This window comes from Nilaparvata lugens, chromosome 12 (genome assembly GCF_014356525.2).
Source record: "Nilaparvata lugens isolate BPH chromosome 12, ASM1435652v1, whole genome shotgun sequence".
NCBI lineage: Eukaryota > Metazoa > Arthropoda > Insecta > Hemiptera > Delphacidae > Nilaparvata > Nilaparvata lugens.
The window spans coordinates 5,807,242-5,833,884 of record NC_052515.1 but is presented as its reverse complement, the minus strand read 5'-3'; the positions used below and the strand labels follow the sequence as shown (position 1 = coordinate 5,833,884).

The 26,643-nt window shown below is 34.4% G+C and overlaps 1 protein-coding gene across 2 annotated transcripts; it reads left to right on the top strand.

Annotated features, from left to right (window-relative positions):
• Nucleotides 1-832: 832 nt before the first annotated feature.
• LOC111049515 (forkhead box protein J1) lies at nt 833-24,667 on the top strand. 2 transcript variants are annotated; one of them, XM_039438798.1, is made up of 6 exons: nt 833-1,469; nt 8,819-9,490; nt 11,434-11,644; nt 17,684-17,864; nt 20,375-20,627; nt 23,813-24,667. In XM_039438798.1, the coding sequence occupies exons 2-6, from the start codon at nt 8,878-8,880 to the stop codon at nt 23,980-23,982; spliced, it is 1,428 nt and encodes a 475-aa protein (XP_039294732.1). In that variant the 5' UTR covers nt 833-1,469; nt 8,819-8,877; the 3' UTR covers nt 23,983-24,667. The 2 variants fall into 2 exon arrangements, with proteins under 2 accessions (XP_039294732.1, XP_022191294.2); XM_022335602.2 differs by lacking the exon at nt 833-1,469 and adding an exon at nt 5,129-5,347.
• Nucleotides 24,668-26,643: the final 1,976 nt, after the last annotated feature.

Genomic DNA, 26,643 nt, shown 5'->3' with positions numbered 1-26,643 from the left:
GGGTGCAAGCAATCAGGTGATGAATAAGATGTTAGAATAGGGGAACTCCTGGATCTTCTAAAGGACACAGGTATTGGTTTGCTCAACTAACGTATAGCATAGCATAGCATAGCATAGCATAGCATAGCATAGCATAGCATAGCATAACAGAACATTCAATGTGATAAAAAACATTGTAAAATAATCATCTTCCAGAAACATTTTGGAACTGAGGATAGTCAATAGTTTCATCAAATTGTAATAATAATTGAGTACAATACTATGTTCAACATCTAAACACACAATACTATATACTTCTCCAACAAGATATGACAAACTATTGTCACTGTTTTCAATCGAAAAAAGCAAGTACTAATTTTTGGTTTTTGGTAGTTCAATTTTTTGTTTATTTTTTCTTGTCGAGTTAATTCATTACATTTTGTTCTGCTATCCATATTGTGCCAGTGTTCTTAGTTCACATTTACAGTAACATTATTCTCATTCACCCCACAACACGTAGGCCTAATACATCTCAAACTAAAGGGGAAAGGAAAAGGCGAATGTTTTTTTAGTCCATTATTGTCGAATTAATCTATTACATTTTTCTCCGCTATTTATCGCAGTGGTGTGAGTATAACTGGCCCTCTTCTCATTTCACGCTTCACTGGATTTGTGAATAGCGCTGAGGGTAGTAGCTGAGAGAAATAGAGAGTACTGTAAGACAGAGAGAGAGAGAGGAGAGAGAGAGAGTAAGTGAGAGAGTATGATATTCACCTGGTACAAGTGAGTGCCAGGTGCAAAAGACATAAGGCCAGCAATACAGGTGGTAGACTGTGGAGTTCCTTCATAGACTGGGCCCAGTGTAGTGCGATCAAGTCATCTGATCAGAAAGGAACAGAGTTCGTTACAATTGTTGTGGTGAAATAAGTTTTCCAAAAAACAACATTCCAAGTTTAAACATCGACAGTTCAGTTCCCTAAATGATCGTGTGCAATGATTAATTTGTTATTGATAATTAGGATTTTTTCAAAACATCACTAAAAAAACGCGAAGTCTTCCCCCTTGATCAATAATAATAGTTTGCAAAAATTTATTTATCGACAATTATTTGGTAACAATTTTGCAAAATTTGTCTGTAGCTTGCGGAGTTTCATCCTTAGAATACGCTATCTCTCTCAATAATGATCTCGAATAATTATTCTATAAGGTGATTGATTATTCTGCGGAATATCTCTGGGATTCGCAGACTGATTTAGTAGGATCAATAATATTCATAGTAAAATCAACCAGTGGCTCTCCCTCAATTAAAAATAATATTGAAAAAGTAACTGTTTTTTGAGATGTTCAAGACGTGGATTTGTTGAGAGTATTTTGTTCGAGATTTCGTGATTGACTGGTTTAGATTAGAAGGGTAGAATGTCCCAAATAGCTCATCAGGAATAGACGTGAACGCAAGTAAGAGTTCCAACGTGCTAGTTTTGATTTGATAGGTAAGAGTTGAATTTTGTTACAATATTCTACATTACATTATATTATAAAGAAAAGAATTGGTTTATTATATGGGATAGGAAATACATGAATGACGCTTCATCACGTCTGAAATACTGAACTAATTAAAAACTACTGAACTCTTAAAATTACTAACTCTTAACTTCTGAACTAATTAAACTTGAAATTTCGCATATAGATTCTTAGTCACGGTACCTACCTAGGATAGTTATAGGCCTATTTTCAGCTCTTCAAGATTCCAATACCGTACGTCAAGTTCTAAGTTTGTCAAGTTTTCAATTCGCCAAGCTTCCACTTTGTTATATTTTGCTTGAGGGTGGATGAGATAATTACCTATATTTTATCTTCTATCTTATTCTTTTTCTATAATATAAATCTTCTTTTCCTATTTAATTTTATACTATTTAGAAAAAACAATGGCTAATACATGTACGGGATACAAAATACATGAGTCTACTCTCAAGCAGATAAAACAAACTATAGTAGAAGCTTGGCGAATTGAAAAATCGACAGACTGAAATCTTGAAGAACTAAAAATAGGCCTAGATAACCATCCTGCGTATTTCCTATCCCGTGCATATATTATAAGCCAACTCTTTTCTTTGAAATTAATATCAGGGAGATTGATAGATATATTTTGATAAAACAATAATTTTAGGAAATTCTTTATAATTGAATAAATTATCAAATTTTTTCCATGGTCCCATGTTTTCAGCTTCATTCAAATTGTTTCGGAAAAGTTTGCACCAAGGTGACTCAAATACCTACAAGGAGAAATGTTATCTAGTCCATGTTCAATATTAACTCATTGTGCATTGGAATATAGTTTCAATCCCCAGAGAAATAACCAAATAAATTGGAACTAAACGAAGAATTCAGTTGAAAAACTTTTTTTTTTGTTTTCACCAAAACTTCTGTTCTAGCCAATAATGAGTTTACAAACAATATTATTAAAGTTTCAGTTCGAGTAAAGGTTTCTTGATAAAAAAACAGAGACTAGAGATAGTTCAGAAGAAAGTGAACACTATAAAATCAAAGTATTCAATTTATTTGTTGGAAAACAATTATCAAGTAAGTAAGTAATCAACTTGGTCATTGATCCTTCCCATTTTTATACTCTGCAAGGAAGAAAAGAGATTCCTCTAGATTTCCTCTCAAATACTATTTTGTTGGCTGCACCAAAGGAGATCAATCTCAACCGGTACCTATCAGAATAAAGTCAATGATTCAATTAGCTGTTTCGAGATCCCGGTTTCTGTCATAGGCCGGCATTTCAAAATTTGTGGCTCGATTTTTATTTGTATAGAAGACTAGCCGTCAGGCTCGCTTCGCTCGCCATATCCGTCTAGCCAGGGGGCCCCTGGACCCCCGACTGGATCATCCAAGAATGAGGTCAGCAGGCTCGCTTCGTTCGCCTGCATTTTTCATTTGAGCATTTTTATCATAATTATGTTAGGACAATCTAGTCGGGGGTCCAGACTAAACGTCTGGCTAAACGGATATGGCGAGCGAAGCAAGCCTGATGGCTAGTAATATAATATTCCCAGGATTGAAGTAGTAGCAGTGCCCAATCAATTTTTCCGCGATAAATACATTTAAATCTTCAACTTGGTGCCAACCTAACAAAGTCAACTCAACTTAATGCCAACCTGACAAAATTATTAATTTAGTTGCCAGTTAACAACTGTTTCGAAGATGTACTCTATCTAGATTATAGTTCTATAGTAACATTATGATATGGAAATTTCAATTATAATTAAGAGATTGGGAGAAGAAGAATATACATGCTAAAAGACGAACTTTAAACCCTTAAAGACAACCCTTAGAGTTAAAAATATTGCCAAAAGATTTCTTAGTGCGCCTCTAAAGGGCCAACTGAACATACCTACCAAATTTGAACGTTTTTGATCCGGTAGATTTTTAGTTCTGCGAGTGAGTGAGTGAGTGAGTCAGTCAGTGAGTGAGTGAGTGCCATTTCGCTTTTATATATATAGATTTGCTGAACATTTCTTGAATTATTCTAATGAAATTTATTTTAAAATTGTCCAAAAATGTGCGTAAATTCAATGAACAAAATATCTTCTGAATATTAACACCAAACATTTTCTTAGGATAATGCAAGAACTTTCTTCGAATTATGAAAGACTCAAGGGCCCGGTAGCACTTATTAATATTACGGTAATATAAGTACTCCTATTGAATTCCACCTTCAACACTCTAACCGAAAGATCGGTCTCACAGACACCTTGCTAGTTTTGATTGCTGTTTTGTGGCATCCCTGAGCGCCAGACGGCTCTGTCATTCATAATTAATACCTTCCTCCCACCCTTTTCTTCTTGCACTGACAAAACATTTTTTCAATCAGTCAAAGCTGTGTCCTCATTATTATATTATTATAGTAATTGAAATAAACATTCACTTCAGAACACATTTGCTAAAGAGTTATTACTAATATTTAGTATTTATATTTTATATTATTCACAACTTTACATGGTAAAGCAGTCATTTTTCTAAAACCTATGTGGTCTGCTAGACCGGATCTTTCGTGTTGGTGATTTTACTACTATCCATTTAGAACTTGCTGTTATACATGAACTTTGTAATATTTAATACGGTATTCAATTTATTATTCTAGTATTTATATTGTTTCTAAAAATCGGATGAGCCAACTATATCAATAGATGAACCTACTAAAAAAAAGGAAAATGACTTTTTCTCCATCAATGAGTGTTCCAAATCTTAACTAACAGAACAGTAAGTGAACAGAATACAACAATAATGAGTTTTGGTGCTGATGAAGTGTCCAGTAATGAAAATATTTGAAATGAAATAGACGATTCCGATGCAGATTCAGATTTTCTTCCGCCAAACTACTGGAAAATTCTACAGATTCTAACACTGATAATCTTTTGAAATGATTGAAACTACCGGAGCAATTGGGTGATAAGCCTCATAATGTTTTCCATTAAGCAGAAGGACTGAAGAAAGAAAAACATTCAGCAAAAATGTAATCAAGTACATTATATCGGTCTCTGAGACCTTATCTTTCTAGATTGGGGAATTCATCTTTCGGTGAGAGTGTTTCGATAAAAAAGACGAAATCCACTTTGCTCATTGGTTTTCGTATTCAAACTTCATCCAATCACAGCGAGACTTCATTTATTGTATAAGTGGTCTTGAGCATGGTTAAACTCGATAGACACACGCGCAACCAGAAGAACGGATAAGTTCAAGTTCATACTTCAAAATGCAAGATTACGCAAGATTAGTATGGTCGAGAGCTGCAAGAAAAATTAAAGTGAATTAACTAGAAACTCTAGTTAATATTCTACTTTATTTTAGCCTATATTTAAGTTCATTCTCAATCTTTTTTAGAGAATGAACAGTAGTGTAGTGAATATTATAGAATTATAAGTAAATACTAAAATAATAAAGTCCGGTTGCACAAAAGCCGGTTAAATTTTAACCGTGATTAATTTCACAAGAACCAATCAGAGAAGGCCTTTTTGATAAGACGGCTTCCCTGATTGGTTCTCGTGGATTTAATCACGATTAAAATTTAACCGACAAAGAATTTGAGTTTTCAACTAAAGAATTTTTCTAATCAACATATTCCTAGCACAGCTGATATTTCCGTTTCAAAATTGGTGGCTTTGAATAGCGACCACCAGCTGTTGAATAGAAAGAGGATCTAGACACAGACCCTTTCATTTATGGCCCAATAATCAAGAACCTCATTTTTAGTGTCTTTTCTCAAGTCCAAAACCATCTTCTACTCTCTTGCTTTTTTCGTATAAGTTTCCATGTCTCAAAGTCATTGATAAGGCATCAAACAAGTCAAAAACCCCACTGACCTTTGGTAAGTTTCAAATCAAACAATCTTTCCACATTTTCTATCATTTTCTAACAAAATTTATACAGCTGATGAATGGACCTTATGGCATCAACTCATTTTGTAATTATAGGTCTTCTGCCCTCTTGTAAGGAATTTTAAAAACATTGATATTATATGCTTTTTTTAAACAAATTAATACTTTCTCGGATCATTTTTTTTGCTTTTCCATGTTAGTTATTACTAGGTCTATATTTCTGAATTTAAGAATGATTTTGAAAATCATAAGCACCTTCAGTAGAAAAACAAGTTCAATCCAATTTTTGTTATGTCAATGTAGAATATTTGGAATGATTCGGTAAAGAGATGAATTTTGAAAGTAATATCCTCTCCAAAGGGTGTTCACATGGGGGTGGGGGGGAAGGTACAGAGATGCATACTGTGTCATAAAAATTAAATTATGGAGTGCTTCTTTAAAAGGGGGGGGGGAGTTGTTCAAAAACAATAATTCTTGTGTCAGAGTCCAAAAATGTTGAGTGTTAAAAAACGACTGTGCCTGAGGTTGATGCAAAAATGGCTTACTTATGTGTGGGATGAAACTGTGTACTTAAATTTGGGGTATTCTTTTGGTGGCGGGGGGGGGGGTCATTGTCATTGAATTCCCGGTTCGCTCTTAAAGTGGGTTTTCGTTTGTGCGGATCCGCGTTTGACTGCGTAGTCAAAATAGCAACTTTTCAAACAATCGTATCTATTTGTATCGTATTTACTCAGTTGATTTTGTATCTCGTTCATTCAATATAACTGTGATTTCAATACTGAATGGATATGATACAAATAGATACGATTCATTGTTCGAGAGAGTTGCTATTTTGACTATTGCATATACGCAGCCGAACGCGGATCCGCACAAAAACATACAAATTTTTTTTTAACTTGATATTTTTATGACTAGCTGGTAACACGTGCTCCGCAAGGGTCTGATTGAAAAATTGGCAAACTGGAATCTTGACCTACTAAAATCTTAAAGAATTTAAAATAGACCTATACCCACCTCTTGAAATTAAAAATCAATAAAAAATTCCAAGTTAATCAGTTCAGTAGTAAGATTATTGTTCAGTAGCATAGTTCAGACGTGTTGATGCGTCCTTCATGAATTTCCTATTCTTTTCATTATTCTATTATAGATCTGAAATCATTCGGGATGAATAAATAACTAATAACCTACATTACCGAGCTACCGCCAAGTGATCTCAAAATTCATAAAACATTTACCTTTTCATTATAATAATATTCAATGGCTTTCTAATGGTCAGGAGTTTTATAAGGGAGTTTTTTTCTTCTGTTATCTGTATATTTACCCATCAATGCTGTTTTAGATGTAGCTAGTTATATAAGCCAACCTTAATCAGTTACCCTCACCTGCGAAATACCAAGAACAAGTAGATTTTCTAAGCGGTTGCATGTCACGTTAACAGTTCAGTGTTATACATAAGTACTTTCTAACTTAATTCCTTTCTTAACCTTTCACATGAAATATAAAGAATTTTCAATTAGACCTATGTAGTTTTAGTAAATATGAGACATGTAAGAAGGTATTTCCAAAACCTAATATAATATATTTAATTTTATAAAAATATCACACTCTATATTCTAGTACACTCTCTATATTCTAATTTCATTCCAATTTAAGTACATAATTTATTTAGTATCAGGTATTTCCATATGCGGACAATATTATATAGCAACAATTGCATGAAGGAAGATGTCCGGCAGGAAACGCTTTGGTTGCTAGAGAAAGAGACGGAAAAGGACATATCTTTAAAATAGATGAGAACAGAATGCCTATAATAATATTCAAAGAGAGGCTGCATCCAAAAAGGAAGGAGGGGAAAAGACCGAGAATAAGGTGGAAAGATGAAGTGAGAGACGATCTCCAAAAAATGCTATGTAGAGGACCGAGAAGCGTGTGGAGCTGTAGTGTAGTGGAGGCGGTCAAAACTCATATTATTTGGATGTAGTGCTAGATAAAATATTTATCGAGTGTAGACTAATATAGTCTTATTATATTCTATAAGTATATTCGTATGACTTTAGTGGAGAGGTCCTCGAGAGAACTCCAGCTCCCTGATTTATATATTTCAGCTGCCACTAGGCCTCACGACTGTGTATTCTATATACATGAAAATTTATAAGGCAAAAACATTTTGAAAATGAAAGGAAACAAACTATTAGCGCACTCGTGCCCATTCTAAACATCTGCAGGTCGCAGATGATAGATCCGTTAAGAATTATGTCGAAGGTTACGCTTTGCTTATCAAGGTCACGGGCAAATGACCAAGGTCACGCTCAAATGACCAAGAACGATGGTTGTGGTTGTTGAACCATTCCAATCACCCACTTACTGTTGACAAAACATTATACTAGTACTATGGCACATTGAGCTGATACATTATAATGTTCATAAGCATCATACTATTCAAGTTTCAAGTTTGCAGCTTTAAGTAGGCTACCAGCATATTATGATAAGGGTCGGAGACCGGATAACTGATATCTGCCAAATACTTGCGCCCACGAGTAACTTATATATTCCGTTTTTATTCTCCAAACAGCTTTTCACGAGCGATTGTTAAAGTCTATTTACACCTGGACTTGAAATACTTTCGAGTTTTAGATATATATAATTGAATAGCATTCAATACCTAAAAATCATTGCAGTTCTTAGATAAATCAAATGGTATCCAATAGCCTTCTATCGAAAGTTATGGGGAATCTAGTTTGTCAAGAACTTATTGTAATGATACTATTCCTACTGATGAAAATAGAGTGTTATTGTTTTAATCTTATAATTATTCATTTTTTCATATTTATCTGCGAAGGAGTCCAGCTTTCCAATGAATATGTGTTCTGCTGAGTAGATATATTGGTTCCTTTGAGAGTGTTCACACATTCTCATTTCGCCAATTTTGAACACTAGATTCTCTTTGTTTAGTAGTGATAATGGTATTCTTTTCCTGTCCAAATGAACTTGGACAACTTACAATAATACATTGGGAAGCAGGGCTATATTATTTATTTTTTCAAATCTTATAGCGAAGACTGGGATAGAGCAACAGGCTTAACCCCAAAACAGCTTTTTGTCCAAATTTTATAAACAGTACTGGTAACATTTCCAAAAGATATAAGTTACATTCAATTTTCAAGAATTTTAAAGTTGAAGTTAAATTTTCTGTCCAAAAGCTAGAAATTTCGAGTTTAGACCAATGAAATACTTGATAATCACTGAGTACTTGAGAAAAATTGAGCTATTTCAGGGAATTTGGATCATTTAAATTACTTATTGATCATTTCTAATGGGGTTTTCCAGCTACAAATTTGAATGATCACTTTCTGAAGAGGTTCTAGGTCTACTATCCACAGAACTACTGGTGAATAGCATTGATACTTGGAAGATTTGATTCACTCATGAAAAAATAAACTGCTTTTATGGTTTTTTCGCAGATGATTAGTTCAAACACCACACTACAGGAGAAGGACACACTGCCGGCTGGTTGTGCATCATGATTGGACCCAATGTAATCACACTAGGAGGGAGTTGGCCCGAGTGTCAAACCACGGGTACTAAGGTCATCTCACAAAAACGGAGATGTGACGACGAGGGAACAGAGTGTCAAGATGGCGGCAGTGCAGAAATGGTTTTGGTGAAGAAAAGACGCTACAAGAGGACATGTTCGGATGCTGAGAACAAGGCCCCTAAGGTCGGCAGAGGAGTTGCTGTGGCTACAAAAACCATCAACAACAATCTGATTATCAATCAGGATAATGATCGGATCATCAGTGATGAAACAGTGTTGATCATCGATGCCAATTTTGGATGTACCAGAGCTTCCAGTGCTAGCAGCATCAGTCCAACCAATACTGAAACCATCAGCAGTTTTTCTGACTCGATGCCATCATTGGAGGAAATCTACCCTGTCACCATTGGTGCAGAGTCTCAGCCAATAAGGAGTGCCGCTCCTCAAACCGGAAGTGCTCCCATCCAGGCCGGAAGAGTATCTCCACCACAACTAGAGGCGGTTGACAATCCGAATCTGTCATGGCTACTCGACTTCAAGGTGTCATCACTGTTTGATCCCGATGGCAGTGAGGGCAATGTAGATGGATGCTTCCAAGGTAAATTCATTAGGATTTTGTTCCATCAATTATTATTTTAGATTAGCGAGGGTTCAATTAAAAACTTCACAAACTGAAAACTTGACATACTGTAATATTGAGGAATTTGAGACAGGTCAATAACCATCTTAGGTAAATTAAGAATCTATATGCAAAATGAATGCTAATCAGTTGAGTAGTTCAGACGTGTGTAATTCGTGAATTTCCCATCCCAGACAGACTAAACAGACAAAATATATTTATTAAAAAAAAAATCAATCAACAAAGTAAAAATCCTATGTACTCAGTTTCAATACAAAACAACAACAAAAAATAAACTTCATGAATACTATAGCCAAACAAAATTTGTAGGAAATGGTCTGCATGGGCAAAAAATGCCTGCACTCAAACCAAAGTTGCATAGAACAAGTTTTACAGAGAGGAAGAAAACACTAATTCTAATGCATACAGAATCTTATTGAATATAATTATTATATTCAGTAAATTATTGGATAGCTCTCAAAAAGAGGATTAATTAGTGCAATGGTGCATACAGATTTCAAGAACAGTAGACAGTTTGTCATCACCAGCAAATTTATCGACCAAGTTAGGTATTATCATTTGTTGTGATGATGTTTTCTGCATTGTCCACTTCCAGCTGTGTTGAAATTTCGTTAATTTCAATTTAAATGAGGATTTCGACACGTTCTGAAATACTATCTGATGTGAGAAGTGACGAGCCAAGTTATGATACACACCATGTGAAATATAGAAGGAATTGGTTTGTGTAAGAGATCTCTGGAGGGGTATAGCTGTAATACCAGTGTTTATGGCATAACACGTTCGATGCATATGTGTAATGGGCACAAGAATGTTCATGTTTGAAGATAAATGTGTTGAAATGTTTTTAATGAAGAGCTGTCTTACAGTCAGGACTACACTCTCCTCAAAGAGAATGTTAGTTGAGAAACGAGGATTTATTTTTAGGGCTTCTTTCAGAATGGCTTTCTGGACATGAAGTGTGGCTGAAGTAGGCTACCGTCTTGCAAGCGCCATACCATGCAACTATACCAAACTTCAAAAGGGACTGGGCATATGCAAAGTATGCCATTCTAATCTCTCTCTTATCCAGTACATCGCTTATCATTCTAAATGCATAGGCTACATATTTTTTCTATGAATTTCCTTTATGTAATCAATCTGAGCAAGACCGCCACCTCATCCTATGATCGGAAAAATGCTCAAATACTTGTAGGTACAATAATAATTATACTATTATAGGTAATTCCTTTTCAAATTATGCCCACTTAAGTCCATGACTTAGGCCTACGTTTTGAGTAGTGAGGTGAGTGATGATACAAATGAATATTGGATAGAATGAAGGGGAGTTCGATGGTAGCAAGCATTCAAAAGGCACATCAGTGTCGGGTTTAGGTCACAAAGGTAATTCAAGTTACGGGTACCTCAGGAGAATGTTAATTCCCTGATAAACTCGATTTCTCTGATGATGATGCTCTCTTATGTCAATAACTTGGGCTTTGCTACTGAGGTGAGGATGATTCGAATTGTTTTGGCACAAAACATTGGCGAGGATGTTAATTTTAGTTGTTTGATGATACAAATTGATGTTTTCAAAAATTAATTTATTTCGCACAAAATATTATTACAAAACATCTTCAACTATATCAAGTTATAAATTGAATACTCTTACTTATAACACTTTGGATATGACTCATATTCGCGGACAAAGTCCAGTAACATACTGTACTCTTCGTGAGTAGTAGCTTGTTCACTTGTAAATTGTCGTTTTATACTTTTGCGAATATTCTGTATGAATTTCGAGTGAATAAATTTTATTTGATAGTTTGAAGTGAATCTCTCTATAGACTGATCACTTGACGAAATCCAATGAAAACACTTTGAACTAGGCGTTCCTGAAAATATTTTTTCTTCTTTACAAACAGGAGACGAATGTCTACAGACGAGCTCTACGTCATCATCATCACCATCACCGCAATCATCATTGACAATGCCTCCTCCCCTCCCGCTGCCCGTGTCTCACCCCCCAACCAGCAATCGCCTCCTAAAACCGCCCTACACCTACACAGAGCTCATAGAACAGGCACTCAACGAGAAGGGCCAACTCACCGTCTCCGGAATCTACACATGGATGTCGTAAGTTTTCCTGAATAATTATTGCTGTTTTATAGTCTTGAAATAAAAATAGATAATAGATATGATATTGTGTAATCGAGGTTTGCTGCTATTTTTTTCAGTATCGTGAATCCTCCTGAATATCTTTTGCAATGTCTTCCCACTGGCTATTCATTCATTTTTATTATTTTATATTGACGGTTCAAATGACTTTGATGCAATAAAATTGGTAGATTAAATGATAAGGTTATGTTATTTTTCTTACAAATTTAAGTGGACACAATCCAAGTAGATAAGATATAATCCAATAAAGATCCAATAGAATATAATTATAGAATAATACAATCAGATCCAATACAATCCAAATAAAGATAAGATATTCTCTCTCTGTATTGTTGAAATCGAATGTTCATAATGCATATATCAGCGTTTCACTTCTTTATAATATTTGTCACATTAAACTTCAGGTTAAAAATGATATGCCAAATAAAAAAGCATCTCTAATGCCCGTTTCACCAAGCTAGGTCAATACATTTGAACATGGTCAATTGGGGGACAATTTACAACACGTTTACTCATAGCCTACTATAGATAGATTATCTAAAGTAAGCCATGGTTTACTGGATCATAATATTACTCTGTGTTCCAAGAGGAACGCGCTCAAGGTCAATTTTCCACATATGCTCTCACACAACAGCCTACACCTATAAGGCCTGCCGCAAAGTAGACCCTCGCTAATCCACGAAAAGCAACCCACGCCTTGGAATGTTTTGTAAACCATTGCTAGGCTTCTCCAGTCATCTGTGTAATACATACAATCAATAATCCACTTGTCAGCTGATTGATTATGAATAGTTCTGTAGCAAGTAAACCATTGCTAGGCTTCTCCAGTCATCTGTGTAATACATACAATAATATTAATCCACTTGTCAGCTGATTGACTATGAATAATTCTATAGCAATGGTTTACAAAACATCCCACGGCGTGGGTTGCTTTTCGTGGATTAGCGTGGGTCTACTTTGTGGCGGGCCTAATAGTGGGCTTTCTAGACTACTTTGCTCTGGTTGTGGGGCTGCTGCAGCTGACGTTGATTTCTTTGGGGTGTCCCTGGGTTCTTTCAGGAGAACTATGAGGAGAGCCCTGCATGTGTGATTTTGGTGTTCCCTTTATTCTTGTTTATGCCCCTGGTGGCAAACTTCAATGGGCCTTTTCACTTCGATATAATATCGTATGTTAACTATGATTTATTTTGTATTCTCATTTTTGTCATTCAAATTTTCCACATAGATGTTTTTCTATTATTATGTATTATTTATCTACATATTTTTTGTTTGTATCCCTTTTTCTGCATTTTCTAATATTGTATATTATTTATATATATTTTTTGCTGGTATCTAGTTTTTTATGTTACTTTCATGTAAAATTGGTGTTGTACAGTTGAAAGTTGAATAAATGAATAAATTACTATTTCTGAGGCTACTATCGATAAATCCAGTACATAACAGTAATTTGTTTATTGGCACCAGTGCGTATGTGCGTGCAATATTTCCGCTGTAATATTCTTGAACTGGTTGAAATAAGCTGTAACAAGGCTCACACAGCGTAGCCATGATTTCGAAATGTGGGGGTGTAGACCAAAAATTTTGGCCCCCTATAGACTTCACCTGGTGGAAATTTATGAGGGGGTAAGGGGTGTTATATTGAATTTTTGGGCCTTTTTTAGGGCTCAAGGGAGGGGGGTTGTAATCTGGACCCCCTCCCTTCGTTACCACACTAGGCTCACAGTCTGGGAAAGTACAGACGGCAAGTACTGTGGCCAGAGCTTTTCATAACGTTACTTTCCACGCCATCCAGACAGATGTTTTGTAAAAATGTTGAAATAATTATTGATGAAAAGTTACCTAAAGTAATTTTGAGATGAAAAGTCATCGGTCTATTTGATAGCTCATCAATTTAAAAATAGAAAAAAATGCAGTGCTTAGACAAACAATAGATAGAATGCCAATTGGTCAATAAGGATTGGATATATAGAGGTACTGATATACGGTCCGATACGGTACGCATTTCTTTTTGTTGTTGTTGTTGTTCTTCTTCTTCTTTTTTCTTCTTCATTTTTCTTCTTCCTCTTACAATCTATGCAATTAATGAAAATGTATACGAATAATATTCATATGTATTCATTTATGTATTCTACGTACATAGAATTTATATATTTTCAGGACACATCAAATACATCAATTCCAATTATGTAGCTTTAGAAAAAATCTAATACTGATCAGAATCATATAGTAATAAATTTTATTCTCTATTCATAATTCATAATCTAGTCAATTCATGAATATTTTTAGACCCCTCAAGAATATACAAACCTTTTGAATGAAATGCATCGACTGTATAGTACCCCACAATGGTTCCAATGCAGAGAAATTGTGCCATAACCTGAAATAACTCATCCGAGGAAAACGGAAGGGTCTGAAATAGATAGTCTGAAACCAACTCTAGAACTTGTTTGAGAAGAGAGGGATCGGAGGGAGGGGGAGAATTGTCAGGGAACGATTTTTCCGAAACTGGTGAAAAGAAAAACTGAAAAGACACGCAAAGAAGAACGTCACTGAAGATCTTTGTGTGAACGATTCTGATGAATGATAAAAAAGCTGCTTATTTTGACCCAAAAAAATGGAAGACTAGATGAATATTTCAAATAACTACAGATCATTACGATTTGTCAAACTTCCAGCAAAGCAAAGACGACTTTGTTTAAGACTATCATGCTGTAAATGGAAGTGTGAGGAGGATATGGTAATCATTTTTCACAAAATCATGAGAGGAATTTGAATGGATAAAAAATGTTCAAATTTGGTTTCGTGTTCTACGTTTTGAAGATTTAAATAGCCTGTAAACAGCTCAAAAACGAAGGTTTCAGAACATAATTCATTTTTAAAGTGATTTATTTTGATATGAAAGTAATATCTTTCAATTTTGGATTAAAACACTGACAAGTCTAGAAAAATACCAGGAAGTATGAAACAGCTAAAGCTGATCATCAAAGTTTTCCGCTCAAATCAGTATGGAGACCATAATTATAATGATCAAAAGTATGAGATGTATTTCAAAGGTACACAGACATTTTAAAGGTTTAAGAACAAGGGATTTGTTTGAATAGCAAAGCTACTTCCATATCGAGAATTTATTATGTTCAATGGTATAAAAAAATGCCTTATGAAGAGGAGCTTCATTTTATCGACTACCTTATCCATATTTGTACTGTAATGAGAATAATATTGACATTTCACATTAAATAACAAATTTTAAAAATTTACATACTAGTTGATTATGCAGCCAATCATAAAAACAATCAACTAAACACGTAATAAGGACAGGTAATTCCCTTATAATAACATAGGTGTACTGTAATGATAAAAATACATTAATTAATAAATGTGTAAAATCAAAATAATATTGTTTACCACGCAGAAAACTGTTCCCTCACAGAATCAATGCTTTGTTGCACAACAATTGTGAGGCTGAAAATGTTCAAGTTAGCATGGCAAGTTTGATTTTTCTGGAAGGTCTAGGGGTGGGTGGGTTTGGATCCATCATATCCTTGGTTGTGACGTCTAGAAGGGTGCATCTCAGACAAAATAGCTCTTCTGAGGGGGTGGCGTTGAAGGAATGGGTAGGATATCACCCCCTACAAAGTCAGAACAGTAGAAGTCTCCCCTTTGGCTTTTCATCCCTTGGAAAGCGAGGGGGCTGCTTCCTGCCTAGTGTCTGGTACAGGGTTGTACCTGGGTTACAACCTTTGATACACTTTCAACTCCCCCCCTTAGAACAATTTGTGGTGAGGGGAGGGGGAAGACAGTCACGTGCTACCAACAATAACAATACAGTCCGAATAAACATCGCCTCGATTCGGAAAACGCTGCTGGCTGGCTGGTTGACTGTCGTGGAGACTATGAAATAGGGGTTGGTTCAAAGCGTTTTGTGTTTGGGGTTGTTTATTTGTTGGGGTCGTGGAGAAATTTATGTTTTTCTAACCAGTTATCGATCTTCTGATATTGTAGTGGCGAAATTATATTGAAATAATAATTATTGTAGGCTTTACCCGAGAATCCAATTTTTATCATTGGCATGATAGGGATTACAAACTCATCCCTTGACATAGAGAGGAGACTATCATCCCTCTAGATAGAAGCAGAAGTCATCCAAGATATATTCATATAATTTTGTATTTAAAAAAAATCACATACAACTTCCAATTATTCTGAATTAGTACCGTATATAAAATTCGCATTTTCAAATGTTCTAGGGAGACTATTATTATCTTATTTTTACTATCATAATGTAATGAGTATATTTAGAAGTGTGAGGTCTTGCTATACATCATTTATCAATCGGAGGGATAAGGAGGGAAACTCGAACTTCTCACGGACTTCTTGGGTGACAAGAACTTGTACTTGTCGAGAAGATTTGAAGTAGGACTCATAATGGAATATGTGGACTTATAAATCTATTACAGCCATCTCGTCTCTAAAATTAACCATGAACATCTTCATGAGAATGAAACATTGAAGAAGATATATTTTGTGTTTAATTACTTGATAACAAATCAAATGGATTTCACTTTACTGAAAAAATTTTGGATAGAAAAAGGAAGAGAGTGAGAAAAAAGATGGAAAGAGAACAACATGAGAGAGATGTACTATCTAGTGCCTGGAACCAATGAAAACTGAATGTAAACGTTCCCAATGCTGATCTTCCCCTAGTAGATCTCTCCCTTCTTCATTCTACACATGCTAATTGGGGGCGATAAATGAACCAATCATGCTATCACCCCTGATCGCTTTCATTTTTCACCGGAAGTAATAGTTTTTACTATGTCAGCTACAACCGGAAATAGAGAATTAGCTATGGTTTGGCTTGCTCTCGAATAAACCTATCTGCAAATGTCCCCCCCCTCATCCTTAACTCTCTCTTTTTTACACTGAGAGAGTGTGTCTCTGTACGTCTAGAATGGCTATACCTATGACTCATTGCAACGTTTAAAGTTTCTCAGGACGTGTAAGAGAAAAAATGAAAGGTGTCATACTTTTGCCAGAATGGTAATATCCGGTTGATGTGTATGGGAAAGGGGCTTTATACAGTATGGTATGAGGTTGTTGGGTTGATCGATTTCATGTATCAAGTTGATTGACATTAGAATATAAGTTACCAATTTCCTCTCATGCTCATAACTACGAGAACCGATTTTCTCAGGACAGTCAAGACTTTCCCAGGATGATTCTGATTTTACCGTGACAGACCCTAATTTTCCAAGATACCGGGAAATAAAAACTTTTTATTTTTGAAATTATAGGATCGAATTCAAGTTTTGAAGAAAGTTAAGTAGTGTTTTGGAAAGTAGAGACGGTAAGTTACTGTCCGCTAGACTTTTTTATTACCTGTTTCATTTTATAACAATTTCCAAAACGTGACTATAACCACTATTATAACTGCTCACTGTTCACTTTCTTCAAAAAAGTGAGAGAGAAGAAAAAATGAGTGGTGATGCGTAACGCGATTCAGTGCTTTTTCGTTCAAAGTTGAAATTCGCAATTGTCACTAATTTAGCTCTCCATTGAAATCAATTTCCATTAGGTCGTGCACTACGCTTTTGTTAACTTAGTCGTGACATTTCTCAATTTTTTTTCGGATACTATCAAGTACCGAAATGGAATAATTTTCCATGGAAATACTTTATCATGTCCATTTCAGAATTGGGAGCAACTAGATTCATGGCACATTGTGGATGAATTCTTCAAGGTATCGCTTTTTGAATGTCATACGAGTCCTTGATTCTTGAAAATATCACATTTAAAGAAATCAATTTATTTTTAAAATAACTCAAATTTGTTTTTTTAATGGAATGAATTTCCCAAGAATGTAGGAGAAATAATATTCAATGAGAAATGTCTTATTTCTAAAAATATGCTTGTACACGAATCTCTAACAAAATTTTGACGAGATATAAATAACTTAGGTCTTGATAGTAGGATAATAAGATGTCTGTTGTTTTCCAGAGAGAAATATCCGTTTTTCAAAGCCCACGACGAACGATGGAAGAACTCGGTACGGCACAATCTGAGTATTAATCCACATTTTCGAAAAGGTATGAAGGCGTCTCAAGGATCCGGTCACTTTTGGACTTTGAGCACTCAAGGGGCTCCCCCTCCCCCTCTTCATCCCAATCATGACACCTGGGTGAGTACCATGATAGTTCATTCATTTATCAGAAGTAGCTACTATACATATCAATATAACCTATCTATAATACTCGTATTATAAAGAAAATAATTGGCTTATATAGTCTATGTACGGGATAGTAATGACACGAATGACGCATCATCACGTCAGAACTGGGTACTGAGCCGATTAACTTGAAATTTTGCATATAGATTCTTAATTCACCGAGGAAGGTTACAGGCCATTATTTTAAATTCTTCAAAATTTCAGTTCGTCAAGTTTTCAGTTTGCCAAGCTGACAAATCGTCAGGTTTTCTATACGTCAAGTTTACAGTTCATCAAGATTCCAGTTTGTGATACTTTGTTTGAGTGGTTATCTATATCTATCTATCTATAATATTATAAAGAAAATAATTGGCTTTTACAAGTATGGGATAGGAAATACACGAATGAACTACTGAACTGATAAACTTGAAATGTTGCATGAATGTTTCTTAATTCAACAAGAATGGTTTGAAGGCCTATTTTCAGTACGTTGAGTTTTTCAAGTTATCTTAATTAACATATGGTACGTTTTTACTATGATGATAGAAAGCTATATTTAAAACAGCCATAACTCCCTTGTTTTCGGGTATTTTCGAAAATGGGACTTGGGCTTTGAAGAATTTGGGGTCGCTGATTCCAAATCTGTAATCAAAATTTCTCTATCTTCATTATCGGACGATTTAGATTTCGGTGGAGAGGATAGACTTGAAAAGTATGGCCAGCGGGGACTCGCGTTGCTCACAACAAGTGTGTAGTGATTTTGCACCGAGCTGTTCAAGGACACAGGCCAAATCCACGGGCCGCCACAGGCCAAATCCGTGAGTGTGTAAGGCCCTTTAGTCAGGAAATGTAAAGTGGGGAAATTTATGAGTGGCCAGTGCTTGTCATAACGTGACTTTCCATTAATTTCCTTGTTGACAGATGTTTGATGAATGGTGATTGGTAGGTATGTAGTGACGTAATAGGAACGCCGTAAAACAAATAAGGCAAAAATGGATGAGGAAGACAATTTTCAAAGATATGGAATGAAACAAGAACAAGTGAAATTGAATGTAAACCATTATTTTAATTGTGCATGAGAACATTGTGCTGGAATAATATAATAATTGATTACGGTACATAAAATAATACAATGTGCAAGAATATTATTATACTATTCATATTATGAATATTATATTATACCTAACCCTAACGTATGATAATGTGTAATAATATGTTAATTCAATGTGAAATAATAATTAACTCTTTAACATATTCTATAATATAATATGCTATAAATATGCATCATATCATGGAGCTATCTATAATTGGAGTCACAACACGAGGGGTGACGTCGAAACAGTTTCTATCTTAATGCTGTATTTTAAATCTAAAAATAATATAAAATTATATGTCTGTTCAACATACGTTCTTCACAATTCAAATGAAATATTTCAATTGAAATATAATTTTAAGAAACATGCTTCAATGGCTTGTGGAATATTCCAAAATAGTAGAATCACCTGAAATATTATTATTCATTCAGCTTGATTAAATATCAAATTTGATAATCCAAAACATTGAACTTATTCAAAACATATATTGTCTGCTACTACAAATGTGTTATTTTAAAATTGTAGTTGATTTAGGGGTGTTCACAGAGGGGTACCGTAGGGGTTTGGACGCAGTTTGGGGGTATGACTTGGAATTAAATCTTAGGGGGAGGATCCCAAAAAACGTCAGTATAGTGTCTGACAACTGACGACATTTTTTGGGTTCTCACTTTGTAGGCGGGGATAGAAGCTGGATTTCCCATAGATTTAGGGAGGGGATGCGTCCATTCTACCCTTGGTTGAATACTTCCGGCAATAATTAAAAAAATATTGGTTTCTCTTACATTTATACTTAAGTGTGAATTATTGTACCCTAACAATAATATAATATATATAATATTATTATATAGTTCAAAGGATCTGATTCTATTTTGTTTTGTTAAGACAGAACTTAACAAGAATTGAAAGTATGATATGACTGAAATATTCGAGATTAAAGTAATTGAAACTACATAATATTATATTTTGTGCATTATTGAGAGTGGATTGCATCAAAAATACTATTTTGTGAAATTCGTTTGTCTCATCAGAGGGCAATGGAAATGGAATGTCTGATAGAATATTAAGAGACTGAGAAATCGTACATTAGAATACACAAATTACAAATGCATTCATATCGTGTAAGGATTATCAAATTTACAATTTTATTTGATGTCGTGGTGAAGTTTAGACAGTTATGTCCACTCCACCACTTTATTATTGTAATGTGAAGGTGCCCAGAATATAATTCATATTTTATTTGTATTAATTTATAGTTCATATGTTAAATTTTATTCTTATTTATATTTCATTTGTTCTGTAGCTAAAATGTAAAATTCGTGTTAATGTGATTTTTGTGAGTGGATTTGCCTGGAATGCTATTTTCAGTGAAAATACTATTTGTTTTGACAGAAAATGACGGAAGTGAAAAGTGTGATTGAGACTGAGAGTGACGAGACTGAGAAATCGTACATTGATGAGGTTGCCACGGCCACAGCCAGCATCGAGGAGCCTTCCTCTGGACTGGAGGACCCGTTCTCACCCCCCCTCTCCATCACTATTCCTGCCGACAACTCGCCTGATCCCAGCCTAGCCAGAACTGCCGAAGAAATCCTGTCAGGGGTCAAGAAAGAGGTCCAAGTGCAGTATCTTTCGGCCGATTCTGGTGAGTGTTGACTTAGTCAATCTTGAAATTTGGTCATTATAATTAATCGATGTATCGATAACTACTGCAGTACCTTTCAGCCGAAACTGGTTGTTGTGAATTTAATAAATCTTCCAGTCATAATGATTTCGTTAATAAATCTATCAATCCAATCAAATAGAACTTTGGCAAAGCTTCAGTCATAAGCATTATGCTAATATTTATTGTCATACCTTACACATTTTACTAGCATCATTACATATAAATTAATTTATGAAATCATTATGACTTGAGCATTAATTTTGTTTCCATTCTCCTTTCAATCATACGCTAAGCAATCAATAATTCAACATTTCCCAGTTACATTTTAATAATCATTCACAAATATTAAGGTCCTGAATCTACCAAAGAAAAGCACATTCTGAATTATTGCCTCGCAACGACATGGCTAGATAGATACCGTATATATAATATAAAATATTTTTAAGTTCGATGAAACCATCACGATTTCAAATTCAAATGATTTCATTATGACCAGTGGCAGCACTAAATTGCGGTGCCTGGGCGAAATTCATTTGCGGAGCTCTCTGTAAACTATTTTTTTATTTGTTGATAATGCTTAGATAAGTAATATTTTTGCGAGAAAGTATTTATTTATTCATTAGCAAACGTAATAAGAGTTGTTAGTTGAAAAACAAAAAATAAAGTTGATATCACCGTATTTTTATTTGGCGTTTTGATGAATTTATTGATTCTATCCAACGCTTCTATGATATTTTTTGGATATTACAGTATAAAGGTGAGTGCAGACTTTTGCGCCACGAACACGCATTTTATTTCTCATCGACTGATGCTTTCCTCATTATATCTGTATTCGTACAGGAACAATATGATACAGATATAATCGGCTGATGAAAAGAAAGCATACATAGGTAGCCTAAGACTGTACGCACCATTCAATTACAATATTATACGAATTGATTGATAAATAAATTTCTTTTTCAAATAAGTGTTTTTCTTGATTTATTGAAATTGAAAATTGTTAAGGTTCCAATAATCAATATCAGAGTGATGTAGGGAAATGTAAAATTTAAAAATAAGTAGCCTACATTATTTTCACAATTAAAATCAAATCAATAATTGTTTTCTGATAAAATTATTTCATGCATCTATAGGGTATAAATTATGCGTATATAATTAAAATGTGGGAAAATGCCACTTCACTTTTGTGAAGTTGACAAGACAGATTCGTTAATGACGTCACATTTTTCTAATGCTATCAAAATATTTACTGTGCAACAGTTAAGTCATCATCCTTATAAAATGCTTTTACCGCTAATGCATGTTATCCATCCATATCTATTCTTTATCAAAATTTAGGAGAAGAATAGTTTTGGGGCAAGTCTTTTTGTTCTATCCCAATCTTTATTTTTAATCTTCAATCTTTATATTTATTTATTTTATTTATATGATCTGTAATCAGTGGCGTATCCAGGGGGGGATATAGGGATGTATCCCCACCCCGAAATAGAATCTGAATTTTTTGTGGCTGGATCAGTCACAAAAATTGCATCTAATACCATATTTCTGTTATATTGTACTATGTAAGTCGAGAAATATTACAAGGGATGCGAAAATAGCACAGCAATAGCATAGCAATGATGATAATAATAATGAGCTATTTTCTTATAGACAGTGATGTCTAGCGCGTAGGGACTAGATAGCAGGATATAGAGAAACATGCAGATAGCACTTCAAAGATTACTTTTCACCATCTATTTTATTATAAAGAAATTCAATGTAGTTTATATTGCTCTAGTAGATTATAGTTTGTTTAGTATCATGCATATCCTTGAACAGAGATCCAGCAGCTTCTTCTAGAGAGTACCCCCGAAAATTTCACAGTTTTGATGAAGAGGCGTAGTTTCTACCGTGGACAGGAGGGACACATCCCTCCAATATTCGAAAAAAATGTTTTATCCCCCCCCAAAACAATGTAAGTTTGAATACTCAAGCTAGAATCAAGTAAATTTGAAAAAAATGTTAATCAAGTTAAGACTAAGCCTATAAAGTTGGTTGAAATAATGCATAATTGGAGCCAAAATTAAAGCATTCTAGCTTGTTATCAGAACAATAATGAGTAGACCTTCTACAAAATTACTATTTTTTCAAACAATTGAATGACAAATAAAATTCTACTCCATTCCATTCTATTTGTTAAATCAAAAACCAATAGGCCTATGACATTTTCAAGGGAAAATCGAAATAATAAGTGGCCTACCGATCACCAAAAAAACTTGAATGGAATGTTTGTTTTCAAGTGGAAATTGCGAAAAATTGCACCAAATTGAATGTATATTTTCAAAATTTTCCGGGGGAGGGCCCCCACACCTCCCGGTGTCTCCCTCCAAAGTGCTTTCTACTCCAATGTTATGATCCCCCCCCCCGAATTTTTTTTCCTGGCTACGCCGCTGTCTGTAATTGTATTTAAAAATAAATAAATAGGATGAGAATAATGAATTATTTTGAATTCATTCATGAATTATTATTATATTTAAACTGAGACAATATTGACTTGATTGGTAAGCTTGCGATCAATAGGACTTTGAGGTCACATTTATTACTATTGTAACGCGTTTCAGAGTTTTATAAGCTAGTTTAGATAAACAAGTCGACACTTCTGAATTCAAAGCAGATTTTTTTCAAATACCAAGTTCCGTACTGTACTGGAATCCTTGTAATTCTTATTTCCACTCAGAATAGGCTATGAATCATTTTTTCATACCTTAGGTTTATAATACTGTATACATGAACAATAATAATCAAAACAAGTTTTAGAGTTTCCAACCATGAAAAATGTTTTGATAAGTATGTGTTCAATATTATTCAGCTTCTCCTTATATTAGGTACCGTACTATATTGTGTATTTTGTGTTCAAGCATTCTAGTTTCAAATTTATTAGGTGAAAGATGCTCTTGAGAAAGGGCTAAAAGGTATAGGGACTCTTACATAACTATTATAGGATTTATGGGACTATGGAAACAAAATTGTAAAACAAGAGTCTCAGAGGTTTCAATGTTAAAAAGTTTGAAATTTGAGTTGAATTTTTGTCTTATATTTATAATTGTTGGAACCAAATACTTTTTGAATTTTATCTGGAAGGTGTTCTTGAAATAAGGCTAATTGAATTTTATCTATTTTTTCAGACTTTTTAAATCAAATGACGAGAGGCGAACTTGCAGATGAAACAAATCTAACAGAAGTTTCAACATCTTTTCTAATGAACGATTTGGGAACTGAAGTTATTTTGAATGACAGTTTTTTCTGTGACGATCTCAATTTCCAGTACTGCGAGCTCACTACTGCTCAGATGTGATCAGAATATCACTCAGGATTGAAGTTTTATTATGGAAATTCCTAGATATAGTTTTTGAATTGAGCAATCAAAGATGATGTGATGGAATTGATGAGGATATTAGCCGCTTTCAAGAAAATTGGGTTTGTGAAGTGTCTGTGGAAATCTTTCATAAGATGGCCGTAATATAACGAACAATATACAGTATCTATTGAAAAATAACGTTCAATCTCAACGTTTGTAAGAGTGTGATAGTATAAGCCATGACATTATTGTCAGATTTGAGAAAAAAATTGTATCTTGACGTAATTTTTCCTACATTTGGAGATGATATTTAAAACTCAAGATGATATCTTGTATTGCTTTTCAAAATGTGGATACAAATAATATTGGTTTCGTTCATTATATCATTCATTCTTCTGCAGAAATATAAAACTTCTGAAAATATTCCACATGACTGATCACAAAATATCCTTACCGTCCAATTGATGCACAATATTGATCATCACATTATTATGTGAGGCAAAATGTATGTTTTAGCAACTCTGAAATTGTTTATTTTATTCTTTTTGGATTCATTTTGGTAAAAATAAACAAAGTCATCAAAATTGCCTTCTCACCAATTTCCAAGCTTTTATATTTCTAATATTCAAGTCTTACGTATAAGCATTGGTTTTTGAAATATAATCAATATTAGCGTCAGTTTAAACAAAAATTTATTTGAAATTAACCAAATCCTTATCAAGTCTCGTTTGTTATAATGTGGTTCATTTTTTGAGTTTTTACTTTGATACACCAGCTGATTCAATTCAGTTTAGGCTATTATGGCCAGGACACACATATCCGCACCGAGCCCGGGCCGCGGTATGGCCAAGTATCGGACGTACTACGGCGAGTGAGAAAGCAAATGCTTTCAAACGAGTAGGGACACATAGTTACTACCGCACCGCGTCAGCAACGTCACCGTGTTTATTGCCCGAGCCGTGCCCGCGCCGTCACTGACTAGTTCAGTTTACTTTTTGACGGTGACGGTGCGGGCTCGTTCAACATAAAGAATTAAAAACTTATTGAAGAGATAAGGAATTTTCCAGTTTTGTACGATCAAAGTGATGAGAAATATGGTTGAAAGGAAAAATAAGTTAAACCAAAAGTAAAAGTATAGGTAACCAAATAATAAGTTAAGCCAAAGGTATAATAGACGTAATATAATAAATAATAAAATAAACAGCAAAAAGTATAAAAGAAGGAACCCGTGACTGTGTCTTAAATTTTAAATTTAAAACTTATTACGTTTAGATACATAAGGCAGAAGATAACAATTTTATTGATGATATATATTTACGATACATGACCGATTGTGGTATTGTTATGCACCGGAATATATACCAGCACTATGATTCTCATCTTCTGTGTCTACAGGTAATTAGTTTAAAATTGAAAAATATAAATTTTAATAGGATGTAATAAGCTTCATTAGTGTTATATTATTAACAATAGTTCAACACATTCAGAAATCAGACCACAGTAGCACTACAGAACTGAGACACTGCTGCCGCTCGGCTGTCGCGCGGATATGTGTTCTCCTACCACCATCACTGTGTCACGGGCGTAACTCGGCCCTACCTCGGCAAGGGCTCGGTGCGATTATATATGTCCCGGCCTTAACTGTGCAAACGGCAAAAATACTTTGATATTTCAATTTTGGCCAAAAAAGCAATATTCTAAAATATTTTAGTTATAAACCACAGCCTTCTCTTACACTGTCCATCAGAATAAATCCTGTCTGTATGTCGTGTCGGCGAGATATCGGTGTGAAAACGGCTAATGGCTGTTGGGGTTGATGTATCAAAAATGCTAACATCAAAAGCTAATCTCCTTCAAGACATACTGGCAACAGGTCAGCCCGAGTTCAAAGCAGAGAAAGGTCAAGAGACAATACTATGTTATTTTAGTTATTAATTGCATGCGTTATTGCATGCGATCAATAGTTCATTTAATAGTGCATTAAAATTGCATTCAATGAGGCATGCGATTAATAGTCCACACAGCAGCTGATTTTTACCAATTTACATTGAGATGTTGAATTGTGAATTGCATGCGTCATGGCATGCAATTTATAATCCACTCGACAGCTGATTTATGATGAATAATTCTATAGTCTGATTTTTACTGTAATATTGACGTATGAAGGAGGCTCCTTTCCTTTTGTATTATCCTTTGAATGCAAAATTAAAAAAAAACCTTTTGTATAAGTCGACGCGAAATTCAAAAAGGAGCAAACCTGTCAAATTTCATAAAAATCTATTGCTGCGTTTCGCTGTAAATGCGCAACATATAAACATAAAGAGAAATGCAAAACCGTCGAATTGAATCTCAGACCTCACTTCGCTCGGTCAAAAATTTATATTTCAAATATACGATTATAAAATTAATTTAATTTCACAGCTCCATAAACTATACCGTAAATAATTCGATTATTGCGAGAAATTCGAAATGCTATAATAATTAATATTCTTACTACGGTTACCAGTATTGTCTGCAATATTTTCCAGTATTTCTTCAATATTTCTCTGTTTGAGACAGTGAACACTCCAAAATAAACTAATAAAATTTCTGCAATTTTAGTATTTTACCAATAATCCACAATCTTTACATGAGTCTTACAGTTGAAGTTGATTACTC

Excerpts from the sequence above, each read along its gene's own strand:
- LOC111049515 (XM_039438798.1), top strand. The coding sequence starts at position 8,878 with ATGATTGGACCCAATGTAATCACACTAGGAGGGAGTTGGCCCGAGTGT. Across the intron at positions 17,865-20,374 it reads ATCCCAATCATGACACCTGG|AAAATGACGGAAGTGAAAAG; the intron begins GTGAGTACCATG and ends TTGTTTTGACAG. Across the intron at positions 20,628-23,812 it reads GTATCTTTCGGCCGATTCTG|ACTTTTTAAATCAAATGACG; the intron begins GTGAGTGTTGAC and ends CTATTTTTTCAG.